The sequence below is a fragment of the Colias eurytheme genome, chromosome 22 (genome assembly GCF_061535395.1).
Source record: "Colias eurytheme isolate Ceu_HAF_F1 chromosome 22, ilColEury1 Martin Lab GWU primary, whole genome shotgun sequence".
In the NCBI taxonomy this organism is placed as follows: Eukaryota; Metazoa; Arthropoda; class Insecta; order Lepidoptera; family Pieridae; genus Colias; species Colias eurytheme.
In genome coordinates, this window is record NC_143001.1 from 5,201,959 (window position 1) to 5,214,411 (window position 12,453).

At 32.6% G+C, this 12,453-nt stretch overlaps 1 protein-coding gene across 3 annotated transcripts in view; it reads right to left on the bottom strand.

Moving 5' to 3' along the window:
• The window catches only part of LOC149898676 (anoctamin-8-like), a 34,473-nt gene extending 22,483 nt beyond the window's left edge, over positions 1–11,990 (bottom strand). For all 3 annotated transcript variants that reach the window (XM_090114950.1, XM_090114949.1, XM_090114951.1), the window contains exons 1-11: positions 11,624–11,990; positions 11,265–11,393; positions 8,867–8,996; positions 7,663–7,768; positions 5,747–5,885; positions 3,004–3,120; positions 2,394–2,500; positions 2,020–2,123; positions 1,753–1,834; positions 980–1,132; positions 185–302 (exon numbers count right to left, since the gene is read on the bottom strand). In XM_090114950.1, coding sequence (XP_089971076.1) covers positions 185–302; positions 980–1,132; positions 1,753–1,834; positions 2,020–2,123; positions 2,394–2,500; positions 3,004–3,120; positions 5,747–5,885; positions 7,663–7,768; positions 8,867–8,996; positions 11,265–11,393; positions 11,624–11,744 — 1,306 coding nt within the window. In that variant the 5' untranslated portion in view covers positions 11,745–11,990. The remainder of the gene's footprint in view (positions 1–184; positions 303–979; positions 1,133–1,752; positions 1,835–2,019; positions 2,124–2,393; positions 2,501–3,003; positions 3,121–5,746; positions 5,886–7,662; positions 7,769–8,866; positions 8,997–11,264; positions 11,394–11,623) is intronic.
• Between the last annotated feature and the right edge of the window lie 463 nt (positions 11,991–12,453).

Sequence of the window (12,453 nt, forward strand, 5' to 3'; positions counted from 1 at the left end):
AAAAAATCCCATAATATAAGCCTTGAGAAAATACAGTCATATTATTCGTATGCATTCTTTTATTTCACTTTTTTTTACCAATTCCCTATATCTATGGTACTAGCAAACACACAACTCTAGTGTCCAATGCGAATAAAAAAATCCAGAAAAAATTACAAAAAATCACAAAAAATATTTCGCATACCTTTATCGTTGAGCCACTTGGCTATTCTGGCGTATGCTTCTTCTTCTAAAGCTATGATAATCGCCAACATGGCGCGCGGTATCCAGTTGAAATAGCCTATCCTGTTTTCCCACCAATCCTGGAATATTTTTTGTTATTTTTTATTATGGTTTTTTGACGTGACAACGTCTTATAATTCGATAGAGCCGGCTGCACGCACGAAAAAACATGACTCATGCGGCGTTACCTTGATTGGGGGGGTACCATGTAAGACTTGAAGTGCGAGCGAGAGCGCGGAACGAGCGACAAAGAAGCACAATCGGACGTTGTCACGTTCAACTATCGTCAGTAAACCGACTTTACAGACAACCATTTTTTTATTGTCGATAGGTAAGCGCTTGTTCACAATCTCGCCTGATGTTAAGCTGAGATGTGGTCTAAGATGGAACGCGCTTCCCTAGAAGGTACCTATTCACTCTATGCTTGAATTTAAAACTGAATTGAATTTATTTGAAATTATTTTGATACAGATAAAGCGACATAACATTTAATTTTTCAAGCAAACAAAATATTATTGTCTCCTGCTATTCGTATTCTTCTTTTTTAATACAAAATGATAAATTTAAGTGATAATGCAGTAACCAGAATAAGACGAACTAAATCAGTTAGCCCACACACATACAACTTATATCTCTAAGCTAGTTAAAAACGAAAATAGCAACATTTTTCGTATTTCAATTCTCAAAACACACAATTTCAGCGATATTTCATTAATTTTCACACGATTTATTACCTAAATCTTACATTTTTACTTACCTGAGCCAACAATAACGTAAAAGTAGCAGCCGCAGCAACTCCCAAGCACAGTAACATAACCGGGAACGACACACAGTGCCTCCACACGCGGCGACGCCACGCGGCATACTGAGGCTCTGGTCGACCCGTCACTGGACTCATGCTCATTTCGCCCTGCCACAGATTAATTTTTGAAGTGAAAACTTCTTTAGCGGCGTTGAGCACTTTTTCTGTAATGGGTATAAAATCTTAAACTCGCGTCAGGACACGTGACGTGATCGAAAAAGCGTAAGACGGATACCATTCCAAAATATCAAACATGCTCAACGTTGAAATTGATATTTGGCATTATAAATTTATATGCTCAACGTTAATAATCAAGTTTTCACTTCTGCCGGCACTCCGGAAGTGCAACCCGTCTTTTTTTTTCTATTTTTGGTATATAATTAAATTTGTGATCGGGGTACCGATTTAAACGGATTTCTTTTATCGCACACATATCTAATGTTAAATGTACTCTGCGACTGGGAGAAATGATTTTTTATAACTCAAATATAAAGCATATTGCGATAGCACAGATAATATTATAACACTATAACGGGTGAATACGTGATGAAATAAAAATGGTTATACTTTTTACTGTTTTCTGTTATTAAATAACACTTTGCTACGCTGAATTTGATTAATATGACATTTTTACACTAGAACAGCAAGAAGAACAATTATGGTGATGGTAATTACTTTTTTATTTATTTAAATGATGCAAAAAACACATTTGAAAACTTGTATAATACCTGAAAAAGCGGTCGAGGTTCCAGTAAAAGATCATCCCGTTGATCTATCGTACCCCACTTATAGGCTAGAACATTTGAATATCTGTAACATAAATTAGGCACATTCAAGTTATTTTACCTATTCCCCTTCACAAACAGAAAAAAAAACATTTTTTTTTTCAAAAAATTTTATAAAAAAATGACAATATTAGTTTTTTGTTTGTGTAACTTTTTGTAAGAAAAGAAGATTTAAAAGGAATTAAATATTAAAAAAGTTCATTAACATACCTTTTCCACGTCTCTAAATACACACAGGCCCACAAAACGTTGAACAAGGAAAACAGTACATGCGCTATATCCTTCCAATTTTCATTAGCTGTACCGAGCCATACCTGAAAATAAGTTACATAATGTTTACTGTAATATTATTTAAGTAAAAAAATCATTCAATTATTTATCCCACTGCGAAAATGAGTGACAGTGACATATTTTACAAAATAAAAAATGGTGTATTTTTGGCGCCAACTAAGATATCAATTAATTGAAATTCAAAACCGCTCTAGTGACGTATGAAAATGAGGGATTTTAAATATTTTAAGAACATTCAATCCATAATTACATATTTACATTTATATGAGTAAGTAATAAATAAATACACTTACCCAAAACACAAAACCGACAACAGCCGGCACTGTTAAAGACCTCGTATAGTGACCGAGCCAAGCGAAATACATGGCTATCTTCACACCAAAGTATTCGCTTATTTCATCTGAAATATATAAATAAACCATATATACATTAATTCATTAGATTGTACAAAAAATTTTGGTGTGTCTATTTCATGTTTTAAACAACTGAAACGATTTTGATGAAACGCTTTTGAAGTGACATCTTGTTGTTGTGTTGATGTTCACCACTTATTATCAAATTCTAAAGAAATATTCAATGTAACAAAATAGTATCGAAAGGAAATCTATACATAAATGTTTTGAAGTGAAACTTCTTTATCGGAGTTGGAAAAAAATTTAGTGTAACATTTTTTCGTTACGCGTGACATTTTTCCGTTACGCGCCATCTTTTTCTTATCCCTACCACGCGCGATTTGACGTATATCTGTAAAGTAGTATATAGTAAATTATTTTTTGAAAAATAAGGTCATAAAGAAGTTTCACTTCTTACGTGTGTACACTAGTACGTACATTTTTTTTAAAGGCAGATTATTTTCGATATTAAAAAAAACTTAATTTAATCCATACAAAACAAAGAACATACCCAAAGGCTGCGGCGAAAAGAAGCTTTTCACCCATTTAGCACGCAGAGCCTCGAGCGCGGGCCGCTCGTGTAACGGGAACATACTCGCTATCACGCCGCGGGATACGCAAGCCGGCACTGCGGTTTAAAACTCAAACATTTATTTATTCAATTAGACTTCTTTTAAAAGCACTTTCGTCATTAAATATTTTTAACAATAGGGAATATGCATAAAATTTGAAATGGCCTAAAATATTTTTTTCTCGAATACTTATTATCGTAATATTATAATGAAAAGGATATTTTTTTATTTACTTAATATTTAAACCCCTAAAATAATATTCAAAAAGTGCAAAATAAGGGAGCGAAATTCAAACTTCCAAAACGCGCCACAACTGGTCGAACGAAATGTGACGTCATCTGAAACGACATTGTATTCATCACTCCACAGTAAACACTGGTAAACACCCACTGGACGTGCCATGTGACGTCACGCAAAGCGCGCGCAAAAGGGCGGCGTTTGAACTGCTTAAATTTTTGAACAGTTTTAAATTTCATTTTAAAAAATATCTAGAGTATTTTGAAGCCCATTTATGTTTTTTTCTACGTTATAAAATAGTAAACTATTAATTTAAGACAAAAAAGAAAAACATGAATATTCCCCATTACCACTGATTCGGAAAGCAGTATCTATGTAGAAGAATGGGCAAGAAACGCCATAGTTGCTCTTTTAAAATCCTGTCAATGTTACAATTTAATTTTACTCTATGGATTTTCATCTTCCATGTATTCCTTAACGCTGTTCCGTTCTCGTTCTTCCGTTTGTATCGCGAGTTATACAATCACATAGTGTTGCAGTTCGTTGTTCGTGTTACATGTTAGAGTATAGTAGATATTTATGTCAGTAACACAAGCTATACAGGGTGTCCCACTATTGGTATACTAAGCGCGAAGACTTGTAGTTTTGCATAACCTGATCACGTAAAAAATACTTAAACAACAAAATTACATCAAATTTGTTTGCTAAATTTTTCCTGAAAATCCATGTTTTCTTCTCTAGCTTCGCGGAGCCGGCATATACCCGCTTCTGTAATGTGAGCATTTTGTCTATGAAAACATAATCTTAAACGATATCTCACGTGTGGGTGGCAAATTTGGGTGTGTTGCTTGTTAGGGGTGTAAACATAGAGTTTTAAGAATTCATCTATCCGAAAAAAAATGCGTCTGGAATTTTATAAGTATTATTTACGTACTCAGCGTATGCAAAACTATAACCTCCTTTGAGCTTTGTATACCAACAGTGGGACATCCTGTATATAGCGGCCCGCTCGTGCAGAGGGAACATGCTCGCTTTTGTATAAGAAATATTTACGAAAAAAATATCATCAATATTGCAACTATTATGCAGCTGATTTTTAATCTAAAATGTCTCATTTAGAAATGGTAAACAAAGAAGTTATGAGAAAAGAAGTTAAAAGGTTTTGTTATTCATATTCTTTGTTTAGAATACAAAACAAAAGGCTTCTATCAAATGACAATAAAAACAAACGGTTTGATAGATAATAAAAACTGAAAAGCTAGCTGAAAGTAGTTTTCTCTTTCAGACCTATGAATAAAGTTTTCCTAAATATGGTATTTCTATCGAATTATCTAAGAAATCGAAACTAAATGCAATTTTTTTTTTTTTAGTGGGACAATTTGTATCAGCATTATACAAGTTTCGAAAGCCAAAGCAATTTCTTTTGGCAAAAAATTCCCGCCATTTTATCCTTAATTGAATTTAAAACTATATTTCTATTATCTAGCTACGTACCAAAATACAGAAATAACTAATAGGGGCGTGTTCATCATACATCATTATATCATAAAGGGTCACTAATTATTCTAGAATCCAGGGACACAATACCTTTATTCCTATTATTTTTAAAAACTTGCGTGACTTATTATACATATCGTTGAAACAGAGAAATAAATCTTTTGTTTCAGTGTTTTAATGAAACTCAAAGGCAATTAACTCTAATGACAGACGTACGCAAGGGGTTCTAACTTTTAGTACTAAAGTTTTATGAACACTTAGGTGTGCCAGAAAGGGTACAATCGATCTTTCCAAAGAAAGTTTGAAGTGTAGACGTTAATGTTTGTAGTTAAGAAGACTTAATACTTCTTATTAATTATCGACATTTCCACTAAAAATAATTTTAACCACATTTTCAGTTTCAATGCACATTTTATTTTGGAACTTGTGGACAGGAAAAGATTACGACGTGTCAATCTTCAACAGTAGGTCGAATGATTATTATCTAAATTCTATTTAAAATCGTCAATCTAACTGCGTATTTTTTACAACATTTATAAAAAAAAAAACAACTCGTTACAATGCTGCAGATCAATTGTTTTGTTTTGAGAACTTGTACCTAGTTCTCAAAACATTGAAGTAAAAATAAAAACCATTATTATAATCGGAATAGAGCAAATCCCTAAAATTTTTCAAACATTACCAAATCATCTTAAACACCATAAAAAATTGGTTGTCTGTAAAGTCGGTTTACTGACGATAGTTGAACGTGACAACGTCCGATTGTGCTTCTTTGTCGCTCGTTCCGCGCTCTCGCTTGCACTTCAAGCCTTACATGGAACGCCTCAGAGCGAGGTAACGCCGCATGAGTCATGTTTTTTCGTGCGTGCAGCCGGCTCTATCGAATTATAAGACGTTGTCACGTCAAAAACCATCCTCCCATACTACATAAATAAATTTAAAACTCACCAATACTCTGGCCAGCTCTCAAAGTAAGCGCTGGTTCTAGTGCCTTTTCATCGCCTGGCTCCGCTCTCGCAGATTCCAAAACGTGTTTCACTAGAGCACCTCGTTCTTGAGAATTTAATAGCTCTGATGCTGATGTGCCCTAGAGAAATTGTGTGTCAGTCTTTAATCATACTAGCTGCGCTCCGCGGTTTCACCCGCGTGGCTCCACTTCTGTTCGTCTTAGCGTGATGATATATAGCCTATAGCCTTCCTCGATAAATGGGCTATCCAACACCAAAAGAATTTTTCAAATCGGACCAGTAGTTCTTGAGATTAGTGCGTTCAAACAAACAAACTTTTCAGCTTTATAATATTAGTATAGATGTTGTATATATAATATTTTAAAAAACGTTGAATTGCAATTTATCTAACTTCTTGCATCTAACTTGCTAGTTTGGAAACTCGCGAAGAATTATGATCGGTAATATTTGCTTCCAATTTAACGCATTATATTTTTATTTTGGTTGGTTGGATTATAATATAACGAATTATGTTTACAATTTCACGATGACATATTATAATGCAAAAGCCAAAAAATAAGAAGCTTTGTAGATACCTATTAACATAATATGGAAGTAATAAATCACAGTAAAATACTAGTTCATAATAAAGTGCTTTCTTTTGTCTCCAGTTCATACTTAATCTCCAATTTTCTTAAAATAAGAAACGTTTCATAACCTCCATAAAAATATAATTCCATTCCGCTTTATCATAACTTCCAGCATTGCAGCAAAAGGGGACTTTATTAAACATTATTTAAACAAAACTTCAGAGAATTCACCGAGACTCGGTGAAATTCATTTAACTCAAAACGCTCGAGCATTCCTGTTTAATTACACAGTGAAAAGTCTCAAAGCAAGTCATACAAATGCCGGGCTTAGGAAACCTTAAAGCTTTGAACACTGGTTGTTTTATAAAATAATTATTGCTGAACACTCGTATTTCATTTTAATCGAGTAAATAGTGACACCTTTTTAATAAAACATTTAAATATCTTTAATTATAATTCTTTGAATAATGTTCTCAAAGCGTAAACATTTTTTTAGACGCTGTTTAGCGAAATTGAAAATTACACTTCGATCTTTCTTCTATTAGTAAATATTTGAACGTTAAACATGAATGATGCACATATTTCTGTAAATTATTGATTCGATTTGATGTCATTATAAAATTCAATGCTACAATCGAAATCACAGTGCTTTAAATTCGTTTATACACTGCAAACAAATCTCCATAACTCGTTTACTAAACGCCAAAACAAACCAATTATTTTGGCATGTCCTTAACCAAAATTACGAAAACAATAAAACGCAAAGATACACACGCTATATAAATAATTCGATTCAATTGTATTTCGAGCTAATAATAATAATGTTGAGGAACGCAATAACCATAAACCTAAGAATTTATTAGTTCAAGACTCGCCGAAACATCGCGTGGTTTCGATGAAATATACTGAATTGAGCGGTCTATATTTAGGCATTTTGGTCGAGTACTAGTATGGAGTTTTGCCAGAAATACTGTGCTTTTGAAAGCTTATTTCGTTTTTAAACTTGTAGTATGAATTAAACGGTAGATTCATATAAAACTATGGATTCAAAAAAGATGCCAAATTCAAACTTTCAACTTTTATGCTAATTGCCCAACTTTAAAGGGACTGTTTATTCTATGACTTTAGTTATTAGAACATATTTCACTACATTATTTATGAATTTTTATTTTAACAAAAGATTTCTTCCAGATCAACACTAACGGAGGTACGGTATTTTCGGAGAGAATAATAACTAATCACACCTGGAAACTAAAATACAATAGGACATCTAAATATGATTGAAAGCTAAAACACACACAATATTACACAAATAATATTCAAATACCTTGTGAAAGCAATGCATATCGCGTACAGTGAATTCCTTATATCCACCTCCAAATTCCGGCTTAAGCAGTTTTGGCAAATGTATCTCTTCAGCAGTTTGCAGGAGCCTGTATAACAAATTTATCGTTTGGCAACATGACAAACTCGGCTTTTACGGTTTTCCGTTTGCTTGTAAACATTAATAGTAATAGCGGGTAGTTGTGTATATTAGATTATTGTGGGTAGTTGTATCTAAAGATGATTAGCTCAAATGAACATGTGATTGGAAATCTCTATAACATTTTCTATTGAAATTTCGTAATGTTTCAAATAAGAAATTTAGCGAGATTTCTACACAAAGTTTTATTTATTAGGATTTAAGATGCCGACTACAAATACATCGTAAGTAAGTATTTAACAATATTTTTTTTAAACTAAAACTTGATTCTTAGATGTGCCAAATACATAGTTGTAGACAAATACATAGTTAAAACATAATCACTTCACAAACATAATTGTTGCTGTTAATTCTGTGAAATGTGTCTTAGTTTTTCACACTGAAGTAAGAATTAAAAGATATACTGGTTTAAATGATAACAAATTGCTCGCATAAATGTCTAAAGTAGCTTTAAATCATGATTTTATTCTACTCATTAGTCTCATTCCATAGAAAAACAAACAATAGTAAAATTTCACAAGTCGTTCGCCTAATTAGCAAATATTTCAAAATCTTAAGCAACCGAATTTTTTACCTTATTACAATGAGACCCTATCAACAAGTCCACAGTTCAAGCATAAGGGTCTTCAAGGGCCCATCGAGCGAGCTAAGTAATTTTGACCCCTCGAGATTTGACGAGGAAGTCACGTTCACGTTCAAGTGAATTACAAAGAAAATATATTTATTTTACGGAATTTAATTTAATTTCATTGTTACTTTATACTTTTTATTTTACTTAAATAATTTGTCGTCATATACATTTTTAAGAGATTATTTCACAGTATATTATTCATACCAATATTTAGTAATTGCATGCTTATTTTAGAGAAAGTTAAAGTTTTAAACATCTCATCCGTCTCGAAGGACCAAATTCATTGTAACTCACATTACAGTTATTTTCCTGTCTATGTTTATGAATAACAAAGATTAAGATTGTACTGGCACCGTTTAATAATAACAATTTCTTTTAAAATGCATTAATAATAGCATAAAAATTGAAAATACTTACACATCGTCATCAGCAGTAATATAGAAGGCAGAACATTGCGAAGACGCGTGCTGTCGTACGCACACTCGTAATCTTGGTCGACTGCCTCGTAACTTTTGCAATAGCCAGAGAAGCATGCTGTCTGGTAAGCCTGGGGAAAATTTCCTACTATAATAATCTATTTGAAGGTATTGGATTATATTCTAGTGTGAAGACAGACAAATTGTTACGTGGCCGTAATTTATTTCTGTGATAAGAATTACTTATCTATTATTTTTTTCTTTTCGGGTTTTCGAAAACTACTTGAAACATGGAAAACATGAAAATCTTTTGTGAAAACATTGCCCATTTAGTACAGACAGTTAAGAACGAGGTGTAATACCGAAACGCGAACTTTTAGCAGTAAGTACTATTGACAAATGGATCGTTGGATGCATGGCTTCGGGCCAAGTAACTTCATAGCGACACCATTACGTCGGAAAAAGTTTCAAGTTCTGTTGCAGAAGTCAGTGAGCTCTATATATGTACATATACTACAGCTTCTAAGTTCTAACAATGTTAGAGATAGTGACAGTAGAAAAATCTTTTAATGGAAAATGTATAATATATGGATTCTTTTCCCGATACTTTTCCCATTTGTAAAAATACTAATGCATATCTTAATTCTTACAGTTTGTTGGTGTAAATTTTATTCACATAGGGACTATTCATATGGATTTTATAAACCTATTCATGTTAAAGTACAATTATTCAACTAATATTCATGAAAATAGACATGATTGAGCCTCAATTTTAAAGGCACAATCCAGCACGAAATTGCACCAAAGGTTGTTATAGCAACCATTTACCAAATTACCAGTATTACTGCATTGCACTAAAATAAACCCATTATTTCATATTCTATACGAATTTCTTACTGCTATAGCCTGATCATTTAAACAGGAATGTAAAGCTAATATGAAATAATGAAGTCATCCTGATAAAAGATTTGGTAATGTACCTAATATTATTTTGAGAGAAACTGTAGGAAATAGGAAAATTAATATTCTTGTGATATTTTTGGCGCCAAATCACAAAACTTAAACTAATCAAAATGAAAACAATGTTTAGTTTTTTCATTTGTATTATAACTGGCAACTAAATTACAGAAAATATTGCATTAGAACAAGAATCTACCAGCAATTTATAAGTATTCAAGTTTGTTCAACAAGACATTTATCTCTGTAATGATAGAAATTGGTGTTGCTGGAGCATGGCCAATATTTCCTTAAATGGGCTTGTTCTGTATTATTTATGTACTAAATTGTCTTTCAGTAATGAGTTCAATTATTAAGCTATTGCATAGCTTCTATCGCGGGCCTAATTTCGTAACGAAAAAACCTCACGCTCCCCACTCCTACGGGCTCGGAGGTGTGGCTTGAAGGCATAGCATGCAATAGCTTTACCACGGCAGTCCCCGAGTGCCACACGTCTTTTTTTTTAATTATTTTCCATACACAGTAAAATGATAGAAAGTGATTATGTTGGTAACATGTACATTGTACAAGGAGATGTACTTTTGGTAAAATTTTTCATGAACATTTTGATTCTGCATGTCTTTTTGCATGCGGTGTTAGCGTAAATAGTTATTTCATATTAGTAATTACTAATTAGTAATTTTGTGTTCTTTTTTGTTCTTTATGTTTGTGTTGATATAAAAACTATGGGTGGACCTCAAATAAATAAATAAACAATATTTCTGAGCAACCAATGTTACAATTAAGAACATAACAAGCATATAGCTTTCTTCATGAGTATGTAGTTATCACTGCCCACACTTAGACAGTGCGCGCACGAGCAACTTTGTCTCCGCAACTTTTTTGTCTTCGCAACTATTTTGTCTCTCCCACCCATGGGCTAGTATGAAAGTACGCGCACGTAGCGACGCAACTCCCCATACAAATTGATGGGAGAGACAAAATAGTTGCGGAGACAAAGTTGCTCGTGCGCGTTGGCTCATAAAACTATTCATATGTATAAATTATTGGCTGTTGTTTTGCAATAAGAGAAACACTCAAATAAACTCACATTCTGTATAGCTAAGGGCTTTACAACATCATCCTTTATCTAATTAGAGGAGAAAATGTTAAGAAATGTTGTAAACACGGAAAATGAAATTCCTTTTGAGGACAGACAAAATTACATGCTTCAGCTAGTTTACAAATTATGTTGATTTAAAATATGAAATTAAACTAATATTTTGTTGTTACAAATGCTGCAGTGCTAATTATTAAGTTTCTTTCAAATTCTTCTTAGTGCAATGTCTACTGAATTGGGGGTAGTATATAAAACTATTCATCAACTCTTGTAAATCTGAATAAAAAACAATCTGCTTGAATTCAATATTTTCAATAATTCTAAAAATTGTTATATATCTTACCTTTCGGAAAGATCAGGACTACATCAGTTTGTTGTGTTGGTGTAGAATGCAGCAACAGTCTCCGAGGATGTATCAAATGAGCACCAATTTGACCAGCCATTGGCAGCCGCCGACGAAGTTCCCTTCCAGCTAAAGAATATTTAAATTTAAGAATAATCATAAATAAATAATAAACGTACCTATTAAAAAAAAACGTATACTTATTAAAAAAAAATGCATGGAATTAAAAAAAATACCAATCGTATTTGCAAAAAATTACTTCACACAACTGTTATACCTGTTACAAAATAATTAAATTACTAAATTCTATTTTAAATATACAAGCTATTAATTAAAAATAAAATAAAACATATACGAACCGCTATCCAATTTGTCCTTCGCAAATTCCGCGAACGACTTATGTTCTCCCGGCGTTGAATGGGAGCTGCTTTCATTTTCTTCCTTATCGCAATTTCCAGATGCCATGATGTCACTTTCCATGCCCAAAATGCAGAATAAAGTAACAAACAACACACGCACTAGACCTTCAATGTTCTTACATCATCAATTATAATAGAAAACTAAATCTATTATAGTATATTTCACAGCACTGGCAATATTGCTTGGATTGTTATTTTTTTATTATTCATAAAGGCATTTTTTAAATGTATTTCGTCAAATAATTAAAATTGTTTTGAGTTGTAATTTCGTTTTAAATACAATTGCGTGATAGACACCCATTTGATATTCTCCATTTGACTGCATCTGTCAGAATTCAAAATTGATTTTCGGCCGCCATTTATATAGTTGCCATGCTTTTTAGGCAAGGAAAAAGTTTCCATTAAATTATATTTATATTAAAGTACTACGAAAAGTGTGAAATATATTTATTTAGCTATTATCTTTAAAAAAAACCGCAACTAACATTATTGATGTAAATTGTAAGTAGTTGCAATACTTCAAGGAATATCATGTGGATTCAGGATGGTTCTAGTGGTTCTAATTCTAGAAATTGTACGTACGTACTACGTAGTCAACAGAAGCAAGAATTTAAATGATTTTCTATTTTATTTAGTTCGTATTATCTAAATTTCTTCTTCGAGTTTAATATCAAATTGCTCGGAGTCAAATTGAGACAATTTGCAGATTTGAGTTGAGCACACCCATATGATTTGCCATTGTCAAATGTCAAAGAAAAGTTGACGTTTGA